Source organism: Colias eurytheme, chromosome 28, assembly GCF_061535395.1.
Source record: "Colias eurytheme isolate Ceu_HAF_F1 chromosome 28, ilColEury1 Martin Lab GWU primary, whole genome shotgun sequence".
Classification (NCBI taxonomy): Eukaryota; Metazoa; Arthropoda; class Insecta; order Lepidoptera; family Pieridae; genus Colias; species Colias eurytheme.
In genome coordinates this window covers 5,217,794-5,234,895 of record NC_143007.1, presented here as the reverse complement: position 1 = coordinate 5,234,895, position 17,102 = coordinate 5,217,794, and the positions used below count along the sequence as shown (strand labels likewise).

The window sequence follows — 17,102 nt, the reverse complement described above, 5'->3', positions numbered from 1 at the left end:
CCCGAGCACGTAAATTATATATAGAGCGAATGGCTCTTTTCTGTAAGATAAATATAGTTTCTATATCTGCTGCCCTGCCCCATAGTAGAATTCCATAGGACATAATACTATGAAAGTAGCTGAAATAAACCAATCTAGCTGTATCTTCATCGGTGAGATGCCTTACCTTTCGGACTGCATATGCTGCTGAACTGAGCTTACCTGCAGCGGTGTTGACATGGGCTCCCCACTGTAGTTTCTCGTCCAATGTTAACCCAAGAAATACAGTCGATTCTGTAGGGTGTAATACCTCCCCGTTCAAGGTAATATTTCTGCTCAACTTTTTAACGTTAGGTAGTAAAAATTCAACACAAGTTGTTTTTTTGGCATTTAATAATAAATTATTAGCAGTAAACCAGTCGGATATGTGTAAAAGAGTACTGTTCACTTCGTCAACATTTGGGTCATGCCTATCCACATTGAATATTAATGAGGTATCATCTGCAAACAGAACTATTTCACACCTATCCTGTAAATAATAAGGTAGGTCATTGATATATACCAAGAACAAGAAGGGTCCTAAAATAGATCCTTGTGGAACACCAATGTTAATTGACGCACCGCTAGAACGTTCTCCATTAACAACTACAGTTTGTATCCTATCATGCAGGTATGAGGCTATGAGGTTCTGAGCTTGTCCTTTAATCCCATAGTGATTAAGTTTACGCAATAATGTACAATGTTCAACGCAGTCAAATGCCTTGGAGAGGTCACAAAATATCCCCAAAGCATTTTTTGAGTTTTCCCATGCCTTATATATATGTGTTAGTAGTGCAACTCCAGCATCTGTGGTTGAGCGCCCCTTTGTGAAACCAAACTGTTTGGTGTGCAGCAAATTATTAGAAGCAAAGTGACTAGTCAATTGGTTTAATATTAACTTTTCGAATACCTTACTTAATGTTGGTAAAATCGAGATAGGTCTATAGTTGTTACAGTCTTCTTGATCGCCTTTCTTAAATAGAGGTATAACTTTACTAAGCTTTAGTAAATTAGGAAATGTACCATAGTCACAACACTTATTAAATATGAAAGCTAAATTGTTTGCAATATTTTCTATTATATTATTAACTAAATTTACGGACATTCCCCAAAGATCACAAGTGTTTTTTAAATTAAGTGTCTTAAATGCTGTAACAATATCATTAGCAGTTACGTGACGCAATTGAAATAATGTACTGCACCCCGCAACATGGTCCCTCAAAAAGGTCTCTGCAAGTACTGAAGACGAGTTTAAATTATTAGTAATGCTAGCAGGGACACTACTAAAGAAATCTTCAAAAGCAAGCGCAACATCAGCATTTTTGTCAATAACCATGCCATTATGTATTGCCATTGTTATTTAATCAATCATTTATACCTTTCACAGATTATACCTATATTTTATTTTAAGAAATACAATTATATTTACTCTACATTATTATTTTATTGTCTAAAAATATTTACTCATTCAAAAAATCGCGATTTTTTAACGTTTATAGAATTCCGCCTTCGAGAAGTTTTATTTAGTTATTTCTATACTTTCACGTGTAAATAAAACAGTACAATAAATCTTCGCGATTTATCCATCGTACATTTACATGGAGAAATATCTATGGTAAATACTCAGATATTTATATCTCTAATAAAAATATTACTACCGTTCTCCCCCACAAAACGTATTAATAAATTAAAAAGATTACTGGAAAAATAAAATTGGCATTTCAAATTAAATTCTAATATTGTTTGTCTATAAAAAATAAGTCTTTGAAAAGAAAAACAGTCAAAAAGTAATTTTTCGTTGTTTTTCGTAATAAATAATATAATGCCTTAGATTACAAAATAAAATGCAGATGGAGCATGTCAATCGTCCGTCGCCCTTGTCAAAGAAAATACGAAATCAAAAACGAATACGAACCTCCGGCAGTGCTATAGCGATTCTAGTGTCATGCAATACGTCAAAATGGGTTTGATATTTTAGTAAAAAAATGCTGTCTTGTGATATTAAAATGCTGTAAAATTTGTTCCCGAAAACAAACAAAAAGATAAAACATCGTTTTACAGGTTTTCTGTAGATTATTTGGCTTATTTAATTTTATATACAAATAATAATTTTACTTAAACGAAGGAATTCAAAACTTCAACGTATGCTGCCAGTATTTTGAAAATGAATTTGCCAATTTTAGGGGTAAAACGGTTAAATGGTTAAAAGATCTTCGGGGTAGTGCTGTTGGATTTTTCGATCGTCAATGTGATTATTTCTATAGTGCAATAAAGGTTCATGATCATTATTCGATTATTTTAATAAGCATTATACATTTTTTTTTATTAGATACTTTTATAAAAAGCGTCATAGTCGTTTTCGCTCGCGATTTAATTCATGTGAACTCCGTGATGGATATGATGAAAATTGAAAATAAAATGTCCCGCATTCTCGATTAATAACTACCGCTATTCGCATTCATATTATGTTTTGAAAAATAAAAACTGTTTTTTAATGTAATTAATTAAAAATTGAATAAAATTATTTTGTCCATATTTAACTTTAGTAGATAGGTGCTTTATGTAACAAAATAATTTTTGCAATATTATGAAATAATATCATAAACCCGAATTTGTATGAAAATAAAAATTAAAACATGACTACTTATTTATATAGCCTACGTCACTACCACCACTACCTTCATAATTCAGATGATTGCAATGACACCTCACAACTCAAAATCGATCCAACAGTTTATACTGCAGGGCGTGTCAAAGAAATATTACACATACTCATACATTACATATACATAAAAAATTACAATACAAATATTATACATATACATACATACACTCGAAAAACATAACCCTCTTTCTTCCGTAGTCGGGCAAAAATTTGGGAAATTTTTCAATATCTGGTAACATAACACGCACACAGAAGCACCGTGTTCGTACAGTGCAACGGCGAAATGACAGCACACATAGCTTTATGGAAATGACGAAAAATCATTCGGTTTAGTTCGGCAACGCTCCATCTGTCTTTTATTTTGTAATCTAAGTATAATGCCATCTCATATTTAAATGAATTCAAGAAAGAGAGGGCTATTTATTCAAATTTAAAACATCAGCTAATGATTTATTATTATCAGCTAATATATTTGTCGAAAATAAATAAAAAATAAATTACCTACCAATTTCAATATTTCGAGTTCTTACAGAAAATTTAAAATTTTATAATACCGATTTCGTATCATAGAAATGTATAAAATAAATATCTGATGTACATTTAAAACTAAATTATTACTAACATCTATTACACGCCATAAATATTGCGAAAATGGAATAGAATGATAAGTGCGAGCGGGATAGCGATAGCGTGTAGTGTGTGTGCGAGCGAGAGGGTTATATCGAGCGCCAAGATTTTGTTTTTTTTTTTGCCACAGACATTTAATATCATATGAGGGAATATAGCCAAATGTATGTAAATACTCTTTTGTAGAATATAATCAAATAAAAGTCAATTTTCCGACAGCAATACACGATTTTAGTTAAAAATTATATGATTTTACGTATTCTTTACTTTATTTTCTTATATGGTGCACCCACACAGAGCTGATGACAATATACTATCATTTAAGTGGCTCTGTTTAGTTTTTTCTATGGAGCTAGTCTAAATCACCTTAAATTCGGTTCGGATTAACTGTGTAGATGTACCATAATATTAATTTTTTTTTGTTCATTCTCATAATTATAATGGTTCGTCAACACAGAGCCAAAGTACGCTCTGTGTGGACACACCATAACATTGGTGTTTAGGATAATTAAAAACGATAATAAAACAGTGTCAAGCGTTTGTGGACATATCCGAGTGGAGACGGGTGAAATGGGTTGTATCTCTTTTTTACTATAATCGTAATTTTAGAGTATCGTATGTGTAAAATTTGTAGAATTAGTTAGACATTTACTGTCGTACCACAAAAAACTTTAGACAGGGTTTAACTTTAAGCGCGGGTTCTCTTTAGTCTGGTTTTGTCGTATATCACATAGACAACTATTAAAGTGACAGATCCCTGGTTTAAAGTTAGACTGTGTTTAAATTGTTTTGTGGTAAGACCAAGAAGCTTATATCTAATACACTGGAAATTTCAGTATGAACATTAACTTGTAACAAGAAAATATGACGTTGAATGACGCCTGTATGTTTTTTTTATCCCTTTCACACTTAGGTAGTTAGTTAGGTAATTAGATATAAGCTTCTTGGACCATTTGTTTGTATAGAGTTTAAATATCAATAAATAATGTATTTTGTTTAATTTTTTATTCATTAAAATATGTTATTACAAGACAAAGTATGTTTGTAAAGTTAGAAATGTTGTAATAGATTTTTCACAGTTAGGGAACAATTTAAAATGTCTAACTAATTCAAAAAACCGATTCGAGTGCTGTAAGTAGAAACCGCGCCAATAAAAGATCGATTCAATTTTCGATTCGATCCATTATTGACACGGACTATAGTATAGTTTAGTTCCGTAGTGTTGCCATATCCTATTTAAGTGATAATATAGAGACTGCTTTTGTTTATTTATAGTTGATTAAAAGACAGTTCGCCCCACGATGTTTGATTTCAGTAATATCCTGTTTGTGAACGAAATTCAGTGTAATAATGAAAATGTAATGTATATATACGGTATTTCATTAAATCGTGAGATAATATTTGTTGTTTTTTTTTACAATCCCGCCATTTTCAGATTTGAAATGATCTAAATTGATCATACAAAAAAAATTTGAGGTCATAATATCAAAATGGTAGAGAATTTCACAATAGTACAATGGCTCTAGCCTCTATGTATTTATACTAATATTATAAAGCTGTAGAGTTTGTTTGTTTGAACGCGCTAATCTGAGGAACAACTGGTCCGATTTGAAAAAATATTTCGGTGTTAGATAGCCCATTTATCGAGGAAGGCAGGCTATATATCATCTCTCTAAGACCAACAGGAGTTGAGGGTAAAACCGCGGGGCACTGCTAGTTTTATAGAACAGTCTTAATTAATAAATTCATATAATTGTGAGTATTATACGAAATCAATGAAAACTGACGGAAAAAATATGTAACATATTCGTATGTTTATTCAAATTTAAAACGGCTGCACTGATTTTAACTAGACTTTATGAAATGAAGTTGATTATTGACCTAATAGCTACTATACACATTTCATGACCTAATACTTAATAGCTGCATGTAACAAATTCACACGTAAAAGTGTTATTACTTATTACCTATCTGAAATGTATTATGTCACTACTTACTACCTACAAGCTACAGATCGATAAACATTTTTTTAAAGTGAAACTTTTATTACATCGTCTCAAACTTTTTGGTCTGTGTAGCGCATGTCGCGTGTATCGCGGCTGCCGAGTAGGTATACCTACTCGGCAGCCGACCGACACGCGACATGCGCTACACAAAGCAGTGTTCGGAACCGTTCGAACAGTTTCACTTTTACCGTGGTTTCATAAAACCACCCAACATTTTTTTTTTCATTAGATATTAAAGGTATCTATTAAAATAATACAAATCAGAAACAATCAAAGCCTAGTTTCATTTACATAGAAACATGTAATTTGTACAAAATTGTTTATTTGAAAATTGGATCACATTATGACAATATCGCCGTCCCCAGAAAATAAAACGATAACTGCAAAAACACTTTTCAGGAAAATAAAAAAACGATAATTGACTGTAACTCGCCAAGCAATAGACGTAGAGAGATAAAAGGCTCAGTGGTAGCTAATTTTTTAATCTTTAATGTGTTTCAAAATAGTTATAATAGATGTAGACTACGTTAGGGTTCAAAATTCAAATATGACATAACAATAAAACAATGGTAATATCGACTCTCGATACTCGATAGATGGCGTGGTGTACCTATAGTAAAAACAGCTGCAGGCGACACTTTATCAACAAAAATATTTATTTATAGGTACATCTAGATTTCTTTTGGTACACTTGAATAATTAATTTAAGACACTGAAATTGGTTCAAATTCCACCACATATCAAGTTTTAATGATTTTCAGTTTGATTTCACTCTACTTGGATAAAAAGTGAGTTATTGCTTAAATACCTACATTACAAAATTTGCTTCACTTATCATTTTTCTCTTTACTACTGACTGTGATTTTTCTTTTATGAAAAACTATTCGTGCAATTTTATAAAAAATCGAGCATGATACATGTATTAGCGTTTAGCTACTATTACATATTCTGTGATGAAATGATAGATGCTCTGCAGTCTGCTCCTATGATAAAAGAGTGATGTAATCTATACTAATATTATAAAGCTGAAGAGTTTGTTTGTTTGTTTGTTTGAACGCGCTAATCTCGAGAACTACTGGTCCGATTTGAAAAATTCTTTCGGTGTTAGATAGCTCATTTATCGAGGAAGGCTATCCATACTAATATTATAAATGCGAAAGTAACTCTGTCTGTCTGTCTGTTACTCAATCACGCCTTAACTACTGAACCAACTTGCATGAAATTCGGTATAGAGATATTTTGATACCCGAGAAAGGACATAGGATAGGTTTTATCCCGGAAATCCTACGGGAACGGGTTCTTCTTTGAAAACGCGGGCGAAGCCGCGGGCAGAAAGCTAGTAGGCTATATATCATCGCGCTACGACCAACAGGAGAGGAGCCACGGGGGTGAAACCGCGCGGAGCGGCTAGTAATTTATATAGCCTGTTGGGGGTTGGCTGCTGTTGGCAACGGCGTTTAATAATTCAAACCATTATGGTTTTTCTCAATGTTATTACCATAATTTTATGTACTTATTTATCTTATTGTAGGCTGTTTTTTAACTACATATATACAATTTATCTTTTATTTTCGACTCAGTAGTTCCTGAGATTAGCATGTTCAACCAAACTCACATTATTGTAGACTACCTTTGCCCGCGATTATGTTCGCATGTACCTAGTTTTACCATGCTCAAATCCAAATTAAATTTTTCAAATAATCTGTTGTCTGTACATTCACAAGGACTTTCTTCGAGAAGAGTTTCTTCAAAATCTGTCCAGCAGTTTTTGTGTGAGTGTGGACTACAGATTTTCTATACGTATAAAATATAAATTACACATTAGCTTATATTTTAAAAATGAATTCTTTTGAAAAGATTTTTAGAGGGACTAAACTAAAATAAATTTAAACACAGTAACACATTTAAATATTTATTTATTATAATAATAAGTACTATCTAGTAGTTTCGGACGACTTATTTCTAACTTTTTCCATCTTTGATCAGCTTGTATATCCTGAAAAAAAAACAAAATTATAATTTACTTACGGTCCGCCCCGGCTTCGCCCGTGGTACATATTTACGTTTTCCGGGATAAAATATAGCCTATACGGATTCGGTAGAATCTCTCTAATTAATGATAAAAGAAATTTTGAAATCGATCCAGTAGTTTTTGAGCCTATTCAATACACACATACAAACATACAAAGGTTTCCTCTTTATAATATTAGTATAGATTTACAGGTATTTAGTTTAAAGGGCGTCACACACGGTGAAGATACTATAATATTTTATGTTAAGATTCTCTAATACCTATAAAATATTACAGTATCTTAAGGTATCCGGTATCAGCGTTCTGACCATCATTTTTCTTTTTGTCATTGCGTACTAAGACCCCTGTAGAACCGCCATCCTGTTACAAATGAGCCGGAATTTTTCGGGTCATTTGTAACAAGATGGCGGTAGAAGGCGAAGAAGGCGGTTAAAGCTGAAGATTTTGTTTGTTTGAACGCGCTAATCTCAGGAACTTCTGGTCCGATTTGAAAAATTCTTTCGGTGTTAGATAGCCCATTTATCGAGGAAGGCTAAAGACTATATATCATCACGCTAAGACCAACAGGAGCAGAACAATGCGGGTGAAACCGCGGGGCACAGTAGTGTTATAATACTCGCGGAAAATCAAACACAAGGAAATACTACTCACACAGTAGACCCATTAAAATTATCTCGCAATTTATATTCATATTTCTCATCATTTAAAATATCTGCTATTTTATCTTTGGCTTCAGATTTTTCATCACTCCCAAATAGTTTAAAAAACGTCACGATAGCGTCATATTCAGTTTTATTGAAAGTGCCCAGAAACCTTAACTCTGTAAAAACATCTGCACTTGCGAAATCTATGAAGAAATCTATTATTGTGTTTAAAATATCATCTTTTTGTTTTTCATTTGTATTTTCTTTGTTATTTTCTTCTGTTAAAGAATTATTAATTTTTGTGGATTCCGTCTGTTTTTGGTCCTTCGAGTCTTCATATATTTGGCTTTGGGCTGTATCTACCAAATCGTCTGGTATTATGAGATACATATTTTCTGGGGCTTCTTTATAGATTACGAGTTTTCTGTAGAAATGAAAAAGAAATATTTTAAAATGTTATTAATTTTTTTATTATTAATTTTTTTATTATTAATTTTTTTAAAGAATAGAAAAAATGCATTTGATTGCTATGAAATAAACTAAATATCAAATTACTACTTTAATTTATCTATAAATATAAAAGTATTTAAAAGAGGGTGTGTACCGAGCACACGTGTCAGAATTGAAACTGCTTTAGCAAGATTAAAAAAAAACTTCAAACAATTTATGAAACAGGCAAATCTATAATAATTATAAAAATTTAAAAGCAGTAAGTATCTCTACATTAGTTAAGTTTAGTTTACAAATTAATATTTTCGAGAAAGATGATTTCTCATACTTGCAATATGTTCACATCTATAACTGTAGTCAGGGACGAAAACTTAATGCATTTGAATTTTATAGGCTAAAGCAAAAAAGGTATAAACATACGTTTTTACTAAAAAAAGAGCGTGTGTGCCGAGCACACGTGTCAAAAGTGAAACTTCTTTGACAAGATTCAAAGATACCAAAATCGTAGCCTTACTCTGACGTGACGGTATTGCCGTGACTCGACCTTGAAGTTTTACTCTCAACGCGCCTGAAGAAGTTTCACTTCAAAAACAAAAAGTTTATAGATATCAAACTACCTAGATCAAAATAGTTATTTTTTTAAGCTATTGCATAGCTTCTATCGCGGGCCTTGAGCGCGGGGACCGAATCCAGAAATTCCGTAACGAAAAAACCTCACGCTCCCCACTCCGACGGGCTCGGAGGTTTGGCTTGAAGGCATAGCATGCAATAGCTTTATCGCGGCAGTCCCCGAGTGCCACACGTCTTTTTTTTATTTTTTAATAATACTTACCGTTCCGGACGTACGCCATGACTCTCTGTTACCAAAACATAATCATTGAACGTGATAATTTCTCGCACAATATCCTTTTGAACGTCATCATCATATTTACCAGAAACCAGATGATCAGAATTAATCATCTCTTGTACCATTGTATGTATTATTTTCCTTTCCGATTGTTGTACTTTTTTGTCAAATTCGAGTTGGATTTTTTTGTCGTCTTTCACAAAGTCTAGTATTGTGAGTAAAACATTCGTTCGGAATTTATCTTTCGGTCTACTATTTGGCGCGCTTCTTTGTCGTACTTTCGGCGCGTGTGACTGGCCCAGTCCTTTCGTTTTTGTCGCCTGAAAAAAAAATATACTTTAAATTTTGATATTTAATTTCATAGCATTCAAATGTATAAATGAGATTGTTTTAAAGAATAGAAAAAATTCTATCACGAGGCGGGATTCGAACCCACACAATAAGATCCGGGCAATGCCTGACCTCTCGGCTACCGGTGTTCCCACCAGATCTTTAGTATTTTCATATATTTTGCAAAATTGTTGAAAACAATATAAACATTAAAATTGTTAGCAAAAAGGATAACATAAATTAGTAAATGTGATGTTAGTCATAGTAATAAACCAATTTTTGTTCCCAGTAAAGGGACACAGAAAGCCAACAATACCTGTATAGTTTAGTGTAGTCACGACGGACAAATGGGGACTTTGATACAACAGTCAGTACGATTTATATTTTTGTAATCTATACTAATATTATAAATGCGAAAGTAATTCTGTCTGTCTGTCTGTTTCTCAATCACGCCTAAACTACTGAACCAATTATCATGAAATTTGGTATAGAGATATTTTGATACCCGAGAAAGGACATATTATGCTACTTTTTATACCGGGAAAATGACGCAATCCCAGAAATCACACGGGAACGGGAACCATGCGGGTTTTTCTTTGACTGCGCAGGCGGAAACCTAGTGAATAATAAAGTAAAAAATCTTTCAAATAATGTGATTTTAATTTCATACCTCCAATATATTATGTCTTTATTTCATCAATGCCAAATATCTTCTGTTTATTAAAGTAGTAAATCTACGTTTAGCACATTTAAGGGACACGTCCGTTACGTCACGTTACGTACAGTCGATTTCACAGCTTTCTCATATGTTCTGTTTAGCTTATCCATCAGATAGAATGACAATTATATAGTACTAGCTTCCGCCCACGACTTTGTACGTGCATCCCCGTTTTTCCCCGTTCCCGCAAGAATTTCGGGAAAACCTTTCTTAGCGGATGCCTACGTCCTAACATCTACCTGCATGCCAAATTTCAGCCCGATACGTCGAGTGGTTTGGGCTGTGCGTTGATAGATCACTATATCAGTCACCATTGAGTTTTATATATTATATATAGATTCGTAATACATCCTACACTAATATTATAAATGCGAAAGTTTGTGAGGATGAATGTACTCGTATGTGTATGTGTAAGTATGTATATTTGTTACTCTTTCACGCAAATACTACTGAACCGATTACAATGAAATTTAGCACACATATACAGGATGAACTGGATTAACATATAGGATAGGTTTTATCCCGGAAATCCCGCGGTAACGGGAACTATGCGGGTTTTCCTTTGAAAACGTTTGCGAAGCTGCGGGCGGAAAGCTAGTTGAACAATAATATTTAGCACAATATGGTGACAGCTTTTATTTCGACAAAACACAGTAGAGTTTATCCATTTGTATATTTATTTATTATATTTATCAGAATAGTATGTACCTACTGGCCAGGGGGAGTCAAATATAAACACAGGGCCTTTTCCCGGGAGCCCTGGGTGTACCTAAAGGTAATTGTAAATTGAAAGAGGCACTTAATTTTCAATAATTTATAACTAGTTACAAATCAACTGATCTGAATACAATTTAAAATACAACAGGAACTAAAATAAAAGGCGACAGGGAACCTTTTTTTAATTTTTTCATCCTGTTTGACTTGTAAAATGTTCACATTAGAAAAGAATTTATGAATTGTAACGCAAATGTCGACGGCATTCAGATTGAACGCTTTCAAACAATAATAAAACTAGGTACATATATTATAACATTTATATATTATATTAGTTATAAAAAGCATGTCTTAAATAAACAGTTTACTTATAATAAATTTTGACCAGAGAACAAAAAACCATTTTCTTTAATTGAATAATTATCGAATGAAAATAACGCTTATAAAATAAATAGCTTGTAGTATTCCCTTTCTCATCAAATGTTTTTTTACATTCGATCCGATGGGAGCTATTTGTTTGATGTAATCACCAAATAATTCATTATACATATATAACTAATTTATTTCAACTAATTATGTTGCACATTATCCGCATAAAACAAACAAAGAAAGTTCGCAAACAAACGCGTCACTTTATATCCTAAATCCTAATAACATATACAAATAATAAGAATAATAAAAAAAATACGTGCGGCACTCGAGGTCTGCCGCGGTAAAGCATTGCATAGCATCGCATCGCTTTGCCGGTTGTAGTGGGGGGTGTTAGGTTTTTTCGTTACGGAATTTTTACATTCGGTCGCCGCGCTCAAAGTCTGAGATAAAAGCTATGCAATAGCTTAAAAACGTTCCTTAAACTCATTTTCATTTACATATTTCTGAACGATCCCCGGCCAGGCAGCCCGGTTCGTTTAGACTTGCCGCGTCGTAAAGTTCCTGAACGATCATAATTATTACTGGGACGAACATTTCTACCTCTAAAACTTTCTCTTTTAGGATTGTTTTGAAAGGATTGATGATAATTTCTACGAGGGGAGAAACTTCCCCTTAATTCATTATCAACTGGGCTATCTTCTTGTATATGATCCCATTCTGGTTCATTAAAACCTCTAGAAAAATAATTACGATAACTATCTTCATAATTGCCATAATAATCATTATAACCCCCTGGGTTTTCATAATATCGCGAATATCTTTCAGGGTAATTTGGGGGATCATAATATGTTTCATCATACTCTGGGGGTCGATAACCTCCGGTATAAGGTTTAGAACGACCGTTACGTGGTAAAGAATCTTGGTAATATGGTCTAGTTTCATGTTCTAGTGCGTCAGGATTTGGAAGGTAGGGTCTGTCATCACGATCTAGGGGTGTAAAAGGTTCGATTTGTTCCTGTAATACAGGTCTTCTTTCATACTTGTTTGTTTGCATGTCTGGTTCTAATGAACGATTAGGCCCAATGTTAATGCCTAAAGAATCAGTCACACCATCAAATACACTTTCCAACAAAATCGAGTTCGGATCGGCGTCATAATTTATTTTGAACTGAATCGTCTTAAACCCGAGAACAGCTTTAAGATCATTTTTCTTTAACGTTTCAAGGGATTTCATGTCAATAATGAATGCAACTGCTAGACCGTTTCCTATCGTCCTTGCTTTAATGACTTCCCAGGATTCTGTATTTAAGCCCTCATTTTGAACGGCTAATAGATTTATAGCTTCGTCTATAGACTGGGCTTCATATTGTGGTATATACACCACCACACTTTCTTCAAGAACTTTTTCCTCACGAACGTGAAGAACCGCATCCGGCCAAGGTATTAGTTTGGGCACTTCATCGAAAAGCCAATCCCTGCTATGTTCGTCTTCGCAAACTATTTGAACCCAGCCCGGTTTATGATCGAGGCTTAGAAATCTCGGTCCAATTCCCTTCGCACCTATTTTGAGAATGGCTTTATTTAACGCACGATGCACTGAATTTCTTTCGTCTTCGTTCATCATTCTGTAATTGTAAATCCCCACTCGTATGGGACGTTTGGCTTCTTTTGTTTGAGCATTGGACGTTTCAATATTATTTTCTGGAGTACGGGATTTTGAATAAGTATTTTTTAAATTTGGCAAGAGGTTTAGTGAAAGTTGCGGGCCATATTCTTGAAGCCCACGTCTTTCCCACGGACTATACGGGCCATTTTGTAGCCCATATTGCCGTTCACGATTTCGCGGTCCATAACTTTGTGGATTTTGAGAATGGCTTGATTTAACGCACGATGCACTGAATTCCTTTCGTCTTCGTTCATCATTCTGTAGTTGTAAATCCCTAGGATTGTCTTTAGGGCCACAGTTTAGCCCTTTACCCTGCGAAGGCTCCACTACTAAGCCTTGTTTTTGCGTATCATTTGTAACATTAACCGAGTCATCTTCAGTAATCCCCTGATCAATTTTCTGCACTTCTTCCTTCAAGTCTTTCAAAGTTTTCCGACACAAGTGTATTGCTTTCTCCGGGGGAATGTTGGCTTTGCACATGCGTTTAAATCTACGTTTTGCGGCGCCGCTCATATTACCGGTGCCGTAGTTTCTACTCTGGCCACTTACATAAGTTGCATTTGGTGCTATCGGTTCTAAGATACCGTCGCCTGTTCTCCCGAGGCCTCCGCCTGTCCAGCCCATGCGTTGTAACATGCTGAAAATAATAGTTCTTTTAGAGGGTAGATTGTATTTTAATTGGAATACAATACAGACAATACAGATATAATACGATACAGAGGGATGTCTATATAAATTAAAATTATATATGTATTAAAAAAATAACTATTTGCAATTATTGTATTGTTACCAATACGCAATAAATGAAAATTGTAACTTTGAATTAAATATGTCCATTTAGGGTGCATTACCACCAATAATGTGCGAGGAATGTGTTTGTAAATAAGCAATAGTATCTAAACGTTTGTAATTTAAATTAAATGAAGACATAAAATGATAAATTGATCCGGTGTGGGTTGGTCCCTGTTTGCATAAATAGGTCCAAATAAGCAATCCTTACTAATATTATAAATGCGAAAGTAACTCTGTCTGTCTGTCTGTTACTCAATCACGCCTAAACTACTGAACCAATTTGCATGAAATTTGGTATGCAGATATTTTGATACCCGAGAAAGGACATAGGCTACCTTTTATTGCAAAATATGTACCACGGGCGAAGCCGGGGCGGACCACTAGTAGTATCTAAACATTTGTAACTTCAAATTAAATGAAGACATAATATGATTTAATATTTTTTCTGCCTTACTACAAACACAATGTTGCATCTAGAACCAGCTGCGCTTCGCGGTTTCACCCGCATTGCTACGCTCCTGTTGGTCTTAGCGCGATGATATATAGCCAATATAGCCTTCCTTCATAAATGGGCTATCTAACACCGAAAGTATTTTTCAAATCGGAAATGAAGTTCCTGAGATTAGCATGTTCAAACAAACAAACAAACTCTTCAGCTTTAAAATATTAGTATAGTTTAATAATCAAATAACTTACCTATGTCCTGGTCCCATATCAACTGGTTTCTGTAGCGCATTATTTAACTGCTTTTCTATTCGATTCTGGTTTGCATAATTTTGCATACTTTGATATACATTTGTTTGCTTTATGTTGCTGAAAAATATGAACAGTTTAAAATGTGATTATAATTAAGTGAAGTCCCATGTCCCCTAGTGGGGTGAGGGGCAGATGCATTATACATCTGTTTCACTGATCTATTTTCTTTAGGGACATGTAGATGATCAGCCTTCTGTGTCCTGCCAGACCGAGACATTTTTTTTTCTTCATCTCCACCGGGAATCGAACCCAGGACGCTCACGCGTCAACCACTGTACCAAGGAGGCGGTCATGATTATAATTGATATGTACATATTTTTGCATGAAAATAAATTGAGGCATTGTAGAATGTCATTACACTGGGGCAGATGCAATTAAACATCTAATTGACTGCTTCCTTGGTACAGTGTTTTACACTTGAGCGTAGAACAAAGTTCATTTATTTATTTTTATTTCATGTTATTGTTGTGTGTTGAAATAAAAGATACGGCCCTGCCTTCATACGAAACTGCTGAATACGCCGTTCGCACGGTAATAGAATGTTGGTGCGATTTCCCTGAGTTAGCATCCAAGCTTACGTCTTTATAATTATTAAAATGTATAAATTCATTCTTTAACTCCGGTCTGCATCGTGCAGACATGGGTGTAAAAGTCTCACTTTAGATATTAAATGTAGTTTCTAAGTATATCTGAGTTTCTTTTGGGGCCTCCGGCTGCGGGAAATGTAATTTAAAGGCTATTATTAATATTGTTGTTTATGCCAAAGCAATGGCTCCCATAATATGCTATTATTATCTATATATCTTATCTGACTAAGTAACAGTTAATGCTTGTTGTATTTGTAAATAAGCCTTTTATTTTATAATATTATAAACAATTAAGTTTTCTGTCCGCGGCTTCACCCACTTTATCTAAAACCTTATAAATTATATATTAAAACCTTCCTCTTGAATCACTCTCTCTATTAAAAAAAAATGCATCAAAATCCGTTGCATAGTTTTAAGGATTTAAGCATACATATGGACATCCCTATGTCCCGACATATACATAAAACAAAGTCGCTTTCTCTGTCCCTTTAAAGTGATATAGGGACAGAGAAAGCGGCTTTGTTTTATACTAATTACGGAGTTATACATACCAGCCTTTATACAGATCATCTCTTGTTACTGTACCATCGTCAGATTTCGGGGTCGTTGTTTGTACTTTAGTAAAATCTTGTGTAACCGACTTCGTAAAGAAGTTCCCATAATCACTTCGAGCCAATACAGATATATTTGTAGCGGGCTTCTTATTTTTATCGTTAGATCTCCTTGAAAACATTGTGTACAATCGAAAATTGTATTACAATGTATACGCACGATTTTACATCGTTACAAGAAGTGTAGATGAGTTGAACACAAAATATGAATTTAGGGTCATTTACTCTGAACAACGATCATATGGAACTGCCATATGCATGTACTTTTCCTGCATACCTAAGTAAACAAATCGGGGAACAATTAACAAACATGGCGGGCTAGGGACGTTCACTTGTTCGTCTAGTCGATAATATTGTATCGATTGATGATAGAGTTAAGAATGGGTAATTCAGGTAATAAGAATTTTGTCTTTTTGAATGATAAGTATGCAGCAGGTGCTTACCTAGTAAGAGGTACTTCTTTCAACAAAATAAAAAAAGATAACTACTTCTATCGGGCAATCGTTACTCGGTAATTCGTGATTCGGATTAACCATTTTGCAATTGTACCTACCTACTAGGGATAGCTGTAGTGTGTAATCAATACATTTTGATATTTTCGTTCTGCAGTTTTATATGAAACAGCTGATTTTTTTCGCGATTGACAGGGTTTTCTTTATATACCTATGTATCCTCACTAATCCTATCCTATCATACTTCCTGCTAATATTATAAATGCGAAAGTTTGTGAAGATGGATGTGTAAGTTTGTTACTCTTTCACGCAAATACTACTGAACCGATCACAATGAAATTTAGCACACATATTGAGGGTAACTTGAATTAACACATAAGATAGGTTTTATAATATTATTATAAATGCGAAAGTGTGTACCTATGTATGTATATTCCGTTTTCACGCTAAAACGGATAAGCCAATTTTGATGAAATTTAACATCGGGTTTTATGTGACCATGGAGCCATCCATAGGGTACTTTATTTATTTATTTATAAGCTTTATTGCACACAAACAGAAAATACAAATTTTACTTAATAGGACATATTTAGTCAAAAGGCGGCTTTATTGCTCCAAGCAATTTCTTCCAAGCAACCCATTCGATCATAAGAGCATTCTTTACCCGCGACTTCGTTCGCATGTACGAAAATAAAAAAGAGCAGAGCCGCTGGCTAAAATACATGTGAGTGACTCAAGCAGATGTTCAAGGACAAGTATAGTTAAATAACAAACACAATTTTTTCATAAAATAATTTATTTAAGTTAAAGTGGTT

The 17,102-nt window shown here is 34.0% G+C and overlaps 1 protein-coding gene across 2 annotated transcripts; it reads right to left on the bottom strand.

Moving 5' to 3' along the window:
* Positions 1–7,232: 7,232 nt before the first annotated feature.
* On the bottom strand, positions 7,233–15,957 carry LOC149896650 (uncharacterized). 2 transcript variants are annotated; one of them, XM_090117537.1, is made up of 6 exons: positions 15,776–15,957; positions 14,578–14,694; positions 13,639–13,726; positions 9,275–9,609; positions 8,000–8,416; positions 7,233–7,312 (listed from the first exon to the last, which is right to left on the bottom strand). In XM_090117537.1, the coding sequence occupies exons 1-6, from the start codon at positions 15,955–15,957 to the stop codon at positions 7,279–7,281; spliced, it is 1,173 nt and encodes a 390-aa protein (XP_089973663.1). In that variant the 3' UTR covers positions 7,233–7,278. The 2 variants fall into 2 exon arrangements, with proteins under 2 accessions (XP_089973663.1, XP_089973661.1); XM_090117535.1 differs by lacking the exons at positions 7,233–7,312; positions 8,000–8,416; positions 9,275–9,609 and having other exon boundaries at positions 11,390–13,726.
* Between the last annotated feature and the right edge of the window lie 1,145 nt (positions 15,958–17,102).

Bases quoted from the DNA above. Each gene is read 5' to 3' on its own strand.
- LOC149896650 (XM_090117535.1), bottom strand. From the start codon at position 15,957: ATGTTTTCAAGGAGATCTAACGATAAAAATAAGAAGCCCGCTACAAAT. The intron at 14,695-15,775 runs GTATGTATAACT...CATATTTTTCAG, and splicing joins GATGATCTGTATAAAGGCTG to CAACATAAAGCAAACAAATG. The intron at 13,727-14,577 runs GTAAGTTATTTG...TATTATTTTCAG, and splicing joins GATATGGGACCAGGACATAG to CATGTTACAACGCATGGGCT.